This window comes from Phalaenopsis equestris, unplaced genomic scaffold, assembly GCF_001263595.1.
Source record: "Phalaenopsis equestris unplaced genomic scaffold, ASM126359v1 Scaffold000760, whole genome shotgun sequence".
NCBI lineage: Eukaryota > Viridiplantae > Streptophyta > Magnoliopsida > Asparagales > Orchidaceae > Phalaenopsis > Phalaenopsis equestris.
The window spans coordinates 191,728-207,343 of NW_018165200.1; the positions used below are offsets into that span (position 1 = coordinate 191,728).

At 36.0% G+C, this 15,616-nt stretch overlaps 1 protein-coding gene across 5 annotated transcripts in view; it reads right to left on the reverse strand.

Annotated features, from left to right (window-relative positions):
• LOC110030764 (protein SCAI homolog) overlaps positions 1-15,616 on the reverse strand; it is a 35,527-nt gene that overhangs the window by 3,464 nt on the left and 16,447 nt on the right. For 3 of the 5 annotated variants that reach the window (XR_002294678.1, XM_020733669.1, XM_020733668.1), the window contains exons 7-8: positions 4,325-4,498; positions 4,110-4,246 (exon numbers count right to left, since the gene is read on the reverse strand). Coding sequence is in view for 4 of the 5 variants with exons in the window: in XM_020733669.1 (XP_020589328.1) it covers positions 4,110-4,246; positions 4,325-4,498 (311 nt within the window). In the remaining variant the exon portion in view is untranslated. Of the gene's footprint in view, positions 1-4,109; positions 4,257-4,324; positions 4,499-15,616 lie in introns of those variants that run through there. The other 2 variants (XM_020733670.1, XM_020733671.1) reach the window with 2 other exon arrangements.

Genomic DNA, 15,616 nt, shown 5'->3' on the forward strand with positions numbered 1-15,616 from the left:
CTACCACTTTACAAGACCTAGAAGCTGCTCCGAGTGACACCAATTATCCTGTTGAGGCATGTAATCAAGCATGCTCTCTTTATTCCATGGAAAAATATATCTTTTCACAGTGTATTGCCGACCTATAAAGTATTTGTTGCTGACGTGACAAATCATCACCTCCCGTCCACTATTGATGCAGTATTAGTTGATCATTTCTGGAAAGCTACAGTAATGGATGAAATGAATGCCCCTTGGAAGAATCATACAAGAGATGTTGTGAATCTTCCCACAAATAAGAAAGCAGTAGGGTGGCACTGGATTTTTAGCTCTAAGTTTAACTCCGATTGATACTTTGAACGCAATAAGTCACGATTGGTCGCCAAAGGCTACTCACAAACATACGAAGTTGATTATGAGGAGACTTTTGCTCCGGTTGCTAAATTAAACACCATTCGGGTCCTACTTTCCCTTGCTGTAAATTTGGACTGGTCTTTGCTCCAATTGAATGCCAAATATACTTTCCTAAATGGGGATCTCACAGAGAAGATGTACATAGACTCCCTCCAGGCTTTATTAACTTTATTGTTCCCTAGAGACAGATGTGCCAACTGTGGAAGTCCCTCTACGGACTGAAACAATCCCTAAAGGTTCGGTTCGGCAAGTTTACAAAGATAATAATGGGCCACAGTTTTTCACCGGGCCTATCAGAATACTTTTTTCTTTCGACTTTCCTCCAGTGAAAAATTATATGATCAGTGGTTGTCCCAATGAATCCCAGTGAAAAATTATATGATGAGTGGTTGTCCCAATGAATCCCAATGAAAAATTAGTTGATGTTTCCAATGTGGTTTCGATGAAAAAAACTCACTGTCAACGGCTTGTGAAGAAACCCATTTACCTCATCCATACCAATCCCGACATTTTTCACGAAGTAGTTATTGTGAGTCAACTCATGCACGATCCCTCTGAGCACCATCCTAGAGTTGTCCGTCCACATGATCATTCACTACCTAAAAGGCATGCCAGGTTAAATTTTTTTTTCTCGCGCCACACTTCTTATTCTATTATTGTTTATCCAGATGCGGATTGGGCCGAATATGTCCAAGATCGACGATTCACTCGAGATATTTGCTCATTCATGTGAGGAAATCTTAACACATGGAAAAACAAAAAATAATCAGTTGTTGTCTGGAGCAATGCTGAAGCTGAGTTTTGCTCATGTCATTGGGTATCTGTGAAGCTCTCTAGTTACGCATCATACTCAGTAAATTGTGTATGTCAACCTCTGCTCCTCTTCAGCTGTTTTGTGATATAAAGCAGTCAATTGGTATTACCCATAATCCAATCCAGCATGATCGGACCAAATTTGTGAAGATTGACAGACACTTCATTAAGTAGAAGCTCAATTCAGAGGAGATTTGCATTCTATTTGTCCCATCTAATGATCAAATAGCAAATATCCTTATCACGAATCTTCCTCAGCCAGTGTTTGACGACTTCAAATCCAAATTGAAAATGATGGACATATATGCTTCAACTTGAGGGAGAGTATAAGAATTCTTAGATAATTAATGTTGTAGTTATTAATAACTTTTATTCAATTTTATTTACTTCCTTTATTTTTGTTTCCATATTTAAGTATTTCCCAGTAGATCTATTTCTGAATTTATATCTTTCCTTTATTGGGATCTTGTAATACGTATTTATACTTCTCTTCCTATCAATAAAAGTATGAAGATCTATTCTCTAAAACTTGACACAGTTGTTGTTCGGATTAACTCCGATATCATTACAGTTAAAAAATAAGCATTACTAATTCAAGGCTTTTCCCAAAATACATATCCAATAGAAAAAAAAAAGAACAAAAATATGAAATGATTTTACTTCTCTTGGTCTATGCATCATTGCCCTTTGGCAGAGTTTCATGAGGGAGACTCCGAGACTCCGGGATTATGGTTTCCAAATACAGCTAATATAATGCATAATGCCTTCATCAAAAGGAAAATTAAGAACAAATCAACACAACAACGCACTTTATTTAAGTTAGACAGACCATAGTAAATTAGTAAACCTTAAAGCCCAATTGATAAATGAAAGGATCACAAAATTTCAAAAAATTTAGCAAGTATTTGAAAACAAATAAATTCAATAAGCAAAAAAGTTTTCTCTAACTGAAATCTGACATCATCTTTTATGAATATCAAGAGCAATAATTTAGCAAATTACAAATTATCAGAAAAAAATAACTAACAATATTACCAAATAAAGAATAATCAGCGCTAGGTCAATATAAGAAGATGATTTCTGATGGAATCGTGTCGTCATATTTATATAGTATTTAAAAGAAGGATTTTTATATACATGTCACCTAAAACATAATGATTTGCATCCCAAAAACTTAAACTTTAATATTTAGAAACTAACCACCCAAAACCAACACGTCCCTCTATTTGCCACTCTCCATTATTGTCGTCCGCTTAGTTTCTCTTGCATGCAATGCTCACTCAGCATTAACCCCTGGAAACACTGCCAGCGATGATCCTTCTCATCGCAGCCAAAGATTCATTTTTAATAGTTCGGACTTTTCGTGTCCCTGTTTTCTAGGAGAGGAATTTTCAGGTTCCTGCTTTCCAGGAAGAGGAAGAAAAAAACAACACAGCCTGTTCACCTGCTGCTACCCAAGGACCACCTCCCAGCGGCCTCACCGAGCATCTACATCTTCTCTCTCGCCTCCGGAAGCGAGTCCAGCTTGTCCACTCACAACCCAACCCGTTTCCCCTCCTAAGCTGAGGTCAACCACCTCCAAACCCCACGCCGCAGCAGCTACTTGGTTCTCCTTCGATCCAGGCAGTCGCATCACCGTCTGCTTTGCCTTAGTGGCAATCCTGTGAACTTAACTAACTCCCCTGGTTTCTGAGATTTAGAGATCGAGCAATCAAAAAACAGCAGCCACGTGCAGCATCACAGGTGGAGGAGAAGATAATAATTTGTATAAGTAAACTAGTTTCCTTCGTGATGGCAGCAGTGAGGGGATCTTGGGCTTCAGTGGTCGGCCATGAGGACATGGATCAGCAGCAACATGCCCAAAGGCAAAGGCATGTTTCGGCTTCAGCAGGCATCTGCAGCCAAGACGGATAGCGGAGCTGTGATCCTTCTTCAAGTAGTTACAGAGAGTTTCAAGTAGTTACGGAGAGTGGTAAATATGAGAGAGAGATGTATTTTGGGTGGTCAGTAAATGTTAAAGTTTAGATGTTTGAGATTTAACTCATTATGTTTCAGGTCGTAGGTGTGTGAAAACCCCTAAAAAGAATCACACATCAACTTATAGACAGCAGATTAAAAACTAAAAAAAAGGTCTTTCCAAACCAAAAATTATGAATTACAAGCCTCAGACTACTATATGTGGACTCCTTATATATCCTAGACTAACAAACAAAGTTGGCACGCGCTCAAACTTAATAAAAATTTCAGATTTATAACTTCAAAATTTAAATATCCCAAGAAACTTGTACTGAAGAAGCACTTTTATGCTTAAAAAGTCCGCGCAAGCGAAGCCAATGGTAAAGACGCCTGCAAGAACTGCATATACAACCCCCTGAATGCATGCCACCATATTGTTTGGTACTCACTGAAAAGCTGTGGAACCTGCGACCAGCACTTCAATACAAGGGGGGTAATCCCCTCAAAAAAAAAAAGCCTTCTTTAACCCCCAAGGAACAATAATGCTGCAGAAAATTGCTATGGTACCGCAACCCTCAGCCACATAAAACAACCCACAACCACAGGCCATCAGAAAAACTAGCCACCGCATCAGGAGTTTCATTAATTCAAGGGATATAACAAGACTAATAATTTTTTTTATTATTATTATTTTAACTTGAAGCTGTTACAATAAAAGATGGTAAAAAGAAAACCTAGAATTCCATAAATTTATTTCTCCACAGGTTTCATCATTAATTTTTTTACTCAGATATCCAACCATATGTGCTAGGCCATTAACTCGAGGCCTTAAGGTTGGATTTTTTTTAATGATATTACGATTACGATTTAATTAATCTAAACTTTAATTATTTAAGTAACTCGAGAAAAAGAACTTGGATTTAGAGAAACATTATGCATTTATGTACCTAAGGATCAGCCGCCTAAGAAAAGGATCTGGTAGAACTTGAGCCCAAACCTGATCCAGGCTTTCTGACGTGCAGAGAATTACTTCCCACTCAGCTATGGCCGATGAAAGAATGGACTCTGCACTGCTACATACATCCTGAACAATCCTATATACATATCAAATAAGGCATTCTAAACCTTCAAAATGGAAAACAAAGTGGTCAAGTCAACTTACAACATCAATGTCTGACTTAAGTCCCACTAGTTGGATAAAAGCAAGCAGTGGAGCAGTAAGAAAGTATGTAAACTGACTTCCGGAAGTTGCAACATCGACATCAGATACTGATGAAGGTCTCCTCGGTGAAAGAAGCAAGGCAGCTGCTTCGCCCCTTTCAGAACCATGAATTTTCTGAAAATACATTTATGAGTAGAATATTGAATCATGTGTTTTGGGATTAAGGAAATGCTTAAAAAAATTTAAAAGGAACAAACACGCATAACTGCAAATGATCAATAAATAAAATATATATCTTAGATGCTCAATAAGTTGCTCTTCTTGTGCATTAGCCTGTTAGAAAATGCAAATATAACTGTGGGATCATTTGCTTGGGAAAAGATTATACATTGAGATCAAATAAAGGGCTATCATAGAACTGTTACAAAAGGGAGTTCAAAACTACTACACTTGCTCTTCTTGGTGCATTAGCCTGTTAGGAAATGCAAATATTACTGTGGGATCATTTGCTTGGGAAAAGATTATACATTGAGATCAAATAAATGGTTATCATAGAACCGTTACAAGAGGGAGTTCAAAACTACTACACTTTTTGATGAAGGAAGGTTTTGGTGGACTTCTGACGGCTTAATTTTTTAGAGAGGAAGAATTCATTGTAAAGGAAGAGCCTAAGAAAAAATTATTAAGAAAAATAGATGAAAAAATGTTACAAAATGATGGAAGCAAGGGTCGAGAGCGACAGGGAGAAGAATCTTCTCACTAGTACAAATAGGGAGTGACCTATGAAAGCATCGACACTCCCAAATAGAAGCCGTACACGTGTCTGACACTTTGGAACACGGACACGTCTCCGACATTGGTCGATACCGTGTTCGACACTTAATAAAAGTGTCAACACTTCTGCCTTCCCGGTCACGCCCACGGAAGGAACACCGCTCGACACCAAACGCAGACACGGGAAATAAAAGCCGAGGGGTGAAGCGGAATACAAAGCATCCATGTTTGAATGTGCTTAGGTCCTACCAAAGCCTCGCAGCAGCCTGTCGAAGCAAGCAACGTCCTCGTCGAGCGTCACTGATCGAGTTACCTTGCAATACAAAGCTTCGAGCATCACTTTGCCTCGCGATGCAAAGCTTCTAGCGTCATTGAACAAGTTGCCTCACGATCCAGAGCTTCGAGCGTCGCTTCGTCGTCACGGAGTCGCCTCATAATCGAGTTGCCTCGCGATCCAGAGCTTCGACGCTCAGTTAAGGACGATCCTAAGAGAGGCGATTGGAGCCAGTACCCATCCACGTGTGCGGTAAGTGCGGTTTTCTTTTCGAAATATTTTTTTTTTAACAGTAGACAGAAAAGTTTTTGTTTTCTTTTTAATTTTGGAGCATTTACATGCATACCACCCAAATCCTTCACTTCACATCAAAAACACTTCCATTTTGACGTTTAACAGAGGAATACACATTTTTTATTCATAGGTAATGTGGCCTGTATGTAATAATTGAAGTTTAGGTGTTATGGATGTTAATTCATAAGAATTGGGTGGTATGTACGTAAATTTCCCAATTTTATGATTTTTATGATTTATATATATATATATATGTACTATAATAACTAAATAAATAGGCCACTTGCATTTTTTTTCCTTCCACATGCAATTACTATGAAAAACTCTGATTGAATTGTATATGAAAATTCCCCCACCATCCTTTTACTAATTATTATATATATGTGTGAATTTTAAATGTTTATATTTTCTGCAATTGATAAATAGGATAATGCTAACTACTAGTATCTCTAACAATCTCATTGAGGATGAGACAAAGCCTTTATAGGCATATGTCACAAAATTGGAGGAAATGGGAACAATTGGAGCAGCAGGCAGCATAGAATTTCAGGTCATTTTTGTCATGGAAAATTTAAGGGAACATATTCTAGAGCATACTTGCTTCGACAATCTGAGTTGGAATTTGAGTATGTTCTAAAATGATTTTAACGTAAATTTAAGAACTGCAGAAGTTAGATGCTGATGCAGAGTGGAAAAAGAAGAATGATGCATTTAAGATGGTTCAATAGCCTTCTTTCGGGCCCAGGCAAAGTGGTTCTAATCAGTAGTGCAGCTCTCAGGTAAGTGGGCATTCATTTAGAGCCGAAGGTTATGATTATAATCATAAGAAAAGAAAACGTCGGATAATAGTGCTATAAAAAGCATTTAATTTGCAAGCCTGAGATCAATCATAAGAAAAGAAAATGTCTGCTATAAAAAGCATTTAATTTGCAAGCCTGAGATCTTGCAGGAAGAAATTGCTCGAATGTTTTACTTTGCGGCTCTTTCATTTCATTAGGCAATAAATCCATATTATTTTAGTGTGTTCTCATATGCAGCTAACAACACATTCCATGGATATATTCCTCCTGGTTATAATTTATTAAGAACAAACTTGCTTCAAAGAGAGAGAACACATGTTTGAGACTGCTTGAGCCTATAAAAGAGACTGGAATGAGAAATGAGTAATCATAGTTTGTGATAGTTGGACAGATGCGCAAAGAATGCCTCTCTTAAATTTCTACGGCGTCACAGAATCTGGACTAATATTTATAAAATCTATTAACTTTGAAGAAGCATATAAAGATAAGTTCTACATTGCTAATGAAATTAAATAAGTAATTGCGGCATAGGTTCAAATAAAGTGGTTTAAATAATCACTGATAATACATGTGCAGAGTTGCAGGAGCATTGATTGAGGCCCAATATTCTCATCTTTTTTGGATCCTTGTGTTGTTCATATATTGAACTTAGCATTGAAGAATAAATGTGCTCCAAAAAATATATAAGGAAATGAAACAACTTATGGAGCAATGCAGCTGTATAATTGACATTATAGGAGATATAAATTTTATAAAAACATTTATTATGAATCAATCAATGATATTATCAATATTTAATGACTTTATAAAGCTGAAAATGTTGGTCATTGCAGAGACCCATGTTGCATCAAGTATAATCATGCTTACGAGATTCAAAGCAATAAAACCAGGTCTACAAATAATGGTGATCAATAATAAGTGGAATATATATCGTGATAATGATATAAACAAGGCAAAATTTTGTGAAGCAAAAAAATCTTCAATGATGTATGGTGGGATAAAATTAATTATGTTATTGATTTTACAGAACTTGTGAGCGACATGTTAAGATTGGCTGATACAGATAAACATTGTTTCTACCTTGTCTACAATATATGGTATTCTATGATAGAAAAGGTGAAATGTATTATATATCGACATGAGGGAAAGAGAGATAGTGAAGACTCTAATTTTTATAAAGTTGTACATGAGATTTTAATAGAAAGATGAAATAAAAACAACACTCTTCACTGTCTAGCTCACTCTCTCAATTCAAGGTATTATTTGACTTGATATTTATTCATTATTAATCCTAACTTATATTAATTTTGTCACTTATAAATGTGTTTTTTATTAGGTATTTTAGTCGTGCTTGGCTAAGTGAAGCTCCAAATAAGGAAATGGAGATATCAATTGAGAAATAAATGCTTAAAAATGATTTTCCCAAACATTGAAGAAAGATATATTGTTAATTTGGAGTTTTCTAATTTATTGGATTTAGAGGTGTTTTTGTTGATCATGACTCCATAGCTTCTAGACCTATTATGGATGGAAAGGCATGGCGGATGATTTATGAAGCAAGTTCCCCACAGCTGCAAAATTTAGCTTTCAAATTCTTGGCTTAATCGTGTTCATCTTCTTGTTGCGAAAGAAACTGGAGCACATATTATTTTATCAATTCACTTAAGAGGAACAAATTACTCCGCAGCGAGGTGAAGATTTGGTATTTGTTCATACTAATCTTTGTCTTAGGTCTAGGAAGAGCCTAGAATATTCTCAGGGGGACACAAAATTATGAGATGTTGGTGAAGTTGTCTTAGATATAATGGAGGATATTGGAATCCTTGAAGTTGCTAATCTTTCTCTTGATTAGTCATGCTTAGAAACAGTATTTTTTGTTGATGAAGGTGAATGTGTTATTGATGAAGGCAATGGAGCTAGCACAAATGATGGCACTAATACCAAATGCATTACTTCAATTAGTGATAATTATGTTATTATATTTTGACATTTTGCTATGTTTTGCTTCACTTTATTATGGATGAAATTGGTATCAAGTATTTTGATAATTTTTTTGCTATTTTGAATGTAATTTTGATATTGTCAAAAACAAATTTTATAATTATAAAGTTTTATTGATGACCGCATTTGTCGTTTTGTGATAACTTTAATAGAAAATATTAAAAATATATATTTATAATAATAATTTATTAAATATAGAAAAACATGTTTATGTTGTATCGTGTCCTATTTTTTTCAATTATGTCGTGTCGTCATATTGTATCATGTCGTGTCTATACTTCATAGGGAGTGACCAATCAACAGAAGGGATAGCAGAAAAGCCCTATTATAGAAAAGTACCGCTAAGACTGAAAGGAAAATTTTATAAAACGGTGGTGAGGCCTGCAATGCTCTATGGCGCTGAATGTTGGCCTTTAAAAGAGAAGCATAATAATAAGTTAAGTGTTGCCGAGATGAGAATGATTAGGTGGATGAGTGGCTTTACACTTAGAGACAAAATGCGGAATGAATATATTCGTGATAGGGTTGGTGTAGCTCCTGTGACAGACAAAATTAGAGAAAGTCGCCTTAGATGGTTTGGTCATATTAAACGTCGACCATTAGATGATCCGATTAGGAGAGTAGATGTTTTAAATTCGACTTGTGTTAAGAAAGGCAGAGGTAGACCTAGGAAGACTTGGGCTTATTGTATTAAAAATGATCTTAATTTACTAGAACTAAATGAAAATATGACACTAAATAGGACACAATGGAGAAAAAGGATTCATGTAGTCGACCCCACGTAGTGGGATTAAGGCTTTGTTATTGTATTGTTTGTTGTATTTGGTATGCAAAAAATAATAATTATTCAGGGTTTGTTTGGGGTGATTGTAGTTGTTTGAAGAAATTTGTTGTAAATCTGTTGTTCAAAAAATTTTAGTGGGTTATTACCTTTATATTTTTTTTTTTTGAAAGATTGAGATCGTTGTTTTCTAGCCGCCACCGCTAGTAATTAGATATGATAGCAAAATATAACTTTCAATAGCAGTTTTTTTAAAAACTAAATAGAACACAATTTTGTCAAACAGAAAAAATTATGGTGCGTCACCACACAGCCATCACGCCTCCACCCCAAACACGTCAATCCTATTTGCACTAAAGCTGACGCCATAAAAATATGTTGCTAAAATAAAAAATTTAAAAGTTTTAGTGATTGCAATAAAATAATAATCGTGTGAGAGGCCTGGTTGAAGTTTAGACAACTGATTATTACAATTTAAGTATTAAGGAATGTGTCATAAATGGAATTTGATTTTGATTTATTCAAAGAATTAATCATTTCAGCAAGAAATTTGGATTGAAAAACATCAGATTAAAATTTGAATATTTTAAAAGTTAATTTGATGGCATGGACTTCTCAGCCTCTTTTGGAGGAATGGATGGCCTTCCCTCTTGTAAGACCACGTTGATTGAATTCCTATACTAATCAAAATCATCAAGTATCATCTAACATCAATTATTGATTGCCATAGAATGTGTAGCATATTGGTTGGAAATAATTTATTTAATAAAGAAACTAAAGCATATTGTCACCTCTCAAAAGAGCTCTTCGGGATGGTGGGTAGCCCAGGATTTAAATATTGTTTTTTGGCCCTACACTTAGCCGATGTGGGACTTTTTGTTTGTGACATTCACCTCCACCTAATCACGTGACGCCCTCGTCACGGATCTGCTTCACCGAGGGTCTCACTGGACCATGGAGAGTCCACACACCTGGTAGGCAGTAATCTTCTCTGATGCCACTTGTCACCTCTCAAAAGAGTTCTTCGGGGTGGTGGGCAACCCATGATTTAAATATTGTTTTTCGGCCCTACACCTAGTTGATGTGGGACTTTTTGTCCTTGACAATTGTCGGTCGTTATTTTTTTTTTTAACTTTAAAAAATTGGTTTTATGATTTTTTGAAAAAGAGAGATGAGTTTTATAAATATGAAAATAGTTTTGATGTAAATTTAATTTTTAGAAAGTAATATTTTAATTTTAAAAAAATAGATGAGACCAAGCAAGTCTCACATTTTAGATAGATTGAATGACTAAGCACGATACCACAAGTAATACACTTTTTCCGAAGAATAAAAATATCACTTGTAGTAGGCTCAATCACCTACAATAAAGAATTTGTGACATCTGTTTGGTCTGCGAAATATTTTATATGAGGCCAATAAGTTCCCCTACCTAATATAAGGATTAGATAGAGTTTATTTTATCTGGGTTCCAAGTTCCCTATAGAAGCAAACCCCTATAGTTAATTACATGTCAAATGACCGGGATCATTTAAGAAAACTTTCGATTAAAATCAGTGGTTTTTGCCTTCAAGATTTCAAAGTTTAGGTTTCCAAAATTGGACATGAGAAAATCAAATGGGAGTGGCTCAAAATAGGAACAATTATTTGCATGAATCCAAAGGAAAGAAGAGTAGAGGATATCACAAATCAAGGGAGAACCTCGGTGATTTCCCAACTATCCTATTGTTTGACTTTATATCTTTGAAATGATGTTATTTAATGTTTGATCCTGCAATTTATTTAGAATTTAGGATTTATATTTGCACGATATTTGATAGTACAAATAATCTAAAAAGATAGGAGGGTTTGCACAGTACCGCACAGTAACGTTGGAATCCTAAAGTGTTGGGACTTATAATTGCACAACAGGGTTATGCAAAAATCCTAAAGATAAGATGAGGGTTTATGTTGCGCTAAGCAAACCACCTCGAAGTCCTATGGTTTGTTATTCAAACTAAAGAAAGTGATTAGTGATGTGAATTTGTTTTGATGTTGCTCTTCTGAGTGTCCTCATCGTGCTGCCCACGGTGTCGCTCCAAGCTCCTCGTCGTAGCACCTTTGGGATTGATATTAGTTTTAAAGGGTACATGTAATCATTAGGTTTTCCTACACTAAGATATAGTGTGTAACAGAACAATAAAACATGCAGTATAATAAGAAAAGAATAGTAGAATGTGCGGCATAGAAGAGAAAGAACAGTACAGTATGCTGTGAAGTAAAATGTTGTAATATAAATCAAACATGTATATATGGGAGGTCTGTTGCTCCTTTAAGCGAGCTAGTATACACTGTATAAATAAAAGAAACATTGCTTCCAAAACTCAAGAAAATCGACAAATGACCCATGATGGAAAAACTTGGGAAAAATCGATAAATGACAATTCCAAGAAAATTATCAAAATCTCGGGAATATCCCGGAAAAAGAACGAGTGTTTTGCCCAAAAATTATAATAAAACATACGAAAAATCTGAAAAGAGGGGACCGCAAGCACTTGGGTCGGGGCTAGACTCAAATATAATATATTTGTACTCGAGCGACGTTGAAAGCTACTATCGGTCACCCGGATGCATAGAGCCCGCTACTCAACTAGAAGGGTGTCATATTAAATCTAACTTAGGAGGGTACTCCTTAGCCCGGTATCGATAATCAACAAGTGAACAACCAAATTGTAACACATTTAAAATTTATATTTTAGCATGCACATGAATTTCAGGCATACAAAAAGGAAGTTGTATCAATTTTGTAGTGAAAATATTTTTATAAATATTGTATAATTCGAAGAAAGAAAACCTCAAGTACTCGGGTCAGGGTTAGGCTCAGAAATTATATATTTGTACTCGATTCCCCCGTTAGTCTTGTGTTGGTGAATGATACTATCATTCTATATTCATCGGGCCCCATGGATTGGGTCATGATGTCATAGGATGAAATATCATTCCGTTCTACCACTGGTATGCCTTTGTCATCATCGCCCTAAGCCCCAAAAACAAAACCGACCTGTTTGCGATCTTGTTTGATGGTTTCATATATAGCAAAAGGCTATATATGAGCACTTATGTGTCAAACATAAGCACCGAAAACTGAACCAAGAAGCAAGGAAAAAAAGAATAAAAATGGGGATGAGAGAGAGGAGAAACTGATCCACCCAAAAGATCGAAAGGATGAAGGGTGAAGCAACCTCAAAACTGTGATGAAAAGACCTGAAAAAGAGAACCCAAGATCCTTGAATCAATCCAAAAAGGATATCATTTTCTCAAATTTTATAATTGGCATAAATGCATCAAGCCAAGAAGAATATTCATTCCAATTCTTGTTTCGAACAGGTCGAAACAGGCCCGAATCAATGTGACAATTGTATACACGGCTCCACCGCCACCTATATACTCACGCACTCAAACCTGGACTCAAATGTGATGTTTATGTTATCCAAACTTTAATGACAAACTTCCAAAAAGAAACTCTTTCATAAAAGATAATTTTATGAGCTTTCAAATCCTTCATGAATCTGATTCATATTAACTTTATGATTTCCCGAAATGAAGTTGTAAGAGTTTCATATTTCACAAATCAAACAAAAGGGATGTAGTTTTCAAACGGCCACTTTCTAAACTCAAAAACCTTGCATGTCACATCAAAATGCCACTGTTAATAGCCTCAAAATCGCAACTCAAAATGTCTTGCAAAAATATACTTCAAAGGCTCAAAAACCTCTAAAAATCGCGGTTAAATATTTACAGCACAAAAACCTCTAAAAATCGCGGTTAAATATTATCAAATAAAGCCTCAAACTGCAGCTACCAACCCCCCAAAACCGCAGCCAAATACTACCGAATAAAGCCTTCAACTGTGGCTCCCAAGCGGCCAAACACGCCTCAAAGTTGTCTCAAACATCTAAAAGATCATCTTGTGGAAAAAGAGCATTTGAATTATTTAAGTAACAAGAATTGAAGTATTTCACCTTGCAAACATTAAAGTCATTCAATTCCACCTTAAATCAAAAGTTTCCAATGATATATGAACCCAACACCACATAGAGGAACCCAAACAGATGCTCTCAGGTAGGAGCAGCAGAAGGAGCCACCAACCACACTCAATCACAAAGGAGCCACAGTCAACATAAAAGAGCCACAAGATAAAGCTCACAGCCAGGGGCAACAAGGAGAAAGTCAACCCAAACCATCCACATTCAACATAAAAGAGCCACAAGATAAAGCTCACAGCCAGGGGCAACAAGGAGAAAGTCAACCCAAACCATCCACATTCAACATAAAAGAGCCACAGGAGAAGGCTCACGGCCAGGGGCAGTAAGGAGTAGTAAGGAGAAAGTCAAGCCCAAATTCAACAGAAAGGAGCCACAGGAGAAGGCTCACGGCCAGGGACAGCAGAGGGGAATTCGAGCCAAGGCCATTCACAAAAAATTCATAGACAAGGAATCACGGCCAAAAGGAGGGGTGACGGGTGACGGCTAGGAATAGCAAGAAGAAAGCCAAACTCAAACCAACAGCACAAACCCCAAGCCAAAAGCTCAAAACCTTAAAATAAAATCAAGCTTAGCTGCTCATACATTTTAAGCCAAGAAAGCAACAGCAAGGGCCAAAGTCAAACCACCAAAATTAGCCCCAAATAGCACCATTTAAAGCCTCCAAATAACGTTTAATCTTTATTAAAGAAAATAATAAATAAAGTGATCCCCGAAGAAGCACTTCAAAGTTTTAAAATTCAAGCAATATGAACTTCGAGTTTATAAGCTTTAAGCTCAAGCATGGGCATGACTAAGTTCTTTACATAATTGAATTCTTTGAGATAAGTAGGGCAAGCCCACCCCTTTGCAAGTTCAACGACAATGAAACATCAAATAGAGTAAAACATCCCTCTAATTCATCCAAAAAAATAGTGAAACAAACATTTCCTCAAATACATGTGTTCTACTTGCAAGCAAGCACAAAGAACACACCATTAAACGCCCAAGATTTAAATATCAAATGTGCAAATATATGCGGGAATACTAATGGTTTAACTCCTACCAAAAATGTAACATGAAGTTTAAATATCAAATGTGCAAATATATGCGGGAATATTAATGGTTTAACTCCTACCAAAAATGTAACATGAAGCGATGATACCTCAAGTGAATCCAAAAGGTTCCAAAAAAGTCATGCAAAATTTCAGCCCAATCATAAGCAATATTTGGAGCATGTATTTCATATTTTAATTGCAAGAAATAAAGTGAAATAATAGGTCTCAAGCATAGCCATTAAAGAACAATGACAGATTTACATGCATACCACTTAATTCTTATGTGTTTACATAGCTAAAATTCAAACTTCACTAAAACAGGGTAAGAAGTGGCAGCCCAAACCTCACCGAAATAGGGCTAAAATTGCAGCCCAAATCCTACCAAAAACAGGAAAAACCGGCAGCCCAACATTAACAAAATAGGGCAGAAAACAGCAGCTAAACAAGTCTCAAAACGGCAAAAAAATTGCAGCTAAACAGGCCCAAAGTCTTTTATATTGCAAAGAGATAACACCATTTCATGCATAGGATAATGTGGAATGTGTGTAAAATTTAAGTTTGGGTGTTAGATTTGTAAACACATAAAAAAAAATTTTGAATGGTATGTATGTAAATCTTCTCAGTGTACACATAGCAGCTCAATAACTTAAATTCTAGAAATATGCTCTGGCCCAATCCCTAAGAAAGAATGATATATGCTTTGACCTAATCCGTAAGAAAGAATGCTTCTACAAGACTCTCTGAGAAATCTGATATCTCCGTAGAAGCAAACCGGAAGGAATCTTCACAGTTTTGTTTGAAAAAGTAAATACATTTTTTTATAACCTAAGGCAAAGAACTTTATGAGCATTCTCATTACATATAAGCCAATGCAGAAGGATCCATGGCAATTCATGCAACTAAAGCACGTGATAACTTATCTGATGTTTTCTTATCAAACGAATTGAAAATCATATGTGAAATTTGGACTAAAGCATAAATTCTGCATATAAATAATTACTAGGCCATAGTGCACATATGCATAGAGTTTATGTTTCCTCAAACCTGAAAGCCGATGTTTGAGCCTCAGCTTTCTTTGGTGCAGCAATAAGATAAAGTAAATGGCTTTTTTTTTATGAATTCCAAAAACATAGTATGGCAGCAAGTAATTCCCAATCAAACAAACACAGCTTTTTGCATGAAGTATTTCACAAATAAACAAAAGAGGAAAACAGTAAATCCTTACTTCTCAAATGCCTGAAGAAAAAAGAACGAAGTTGGCTTCGAACCAACCAGCAGGATTCCAGCCACCAACCACACCTCCTTTTTT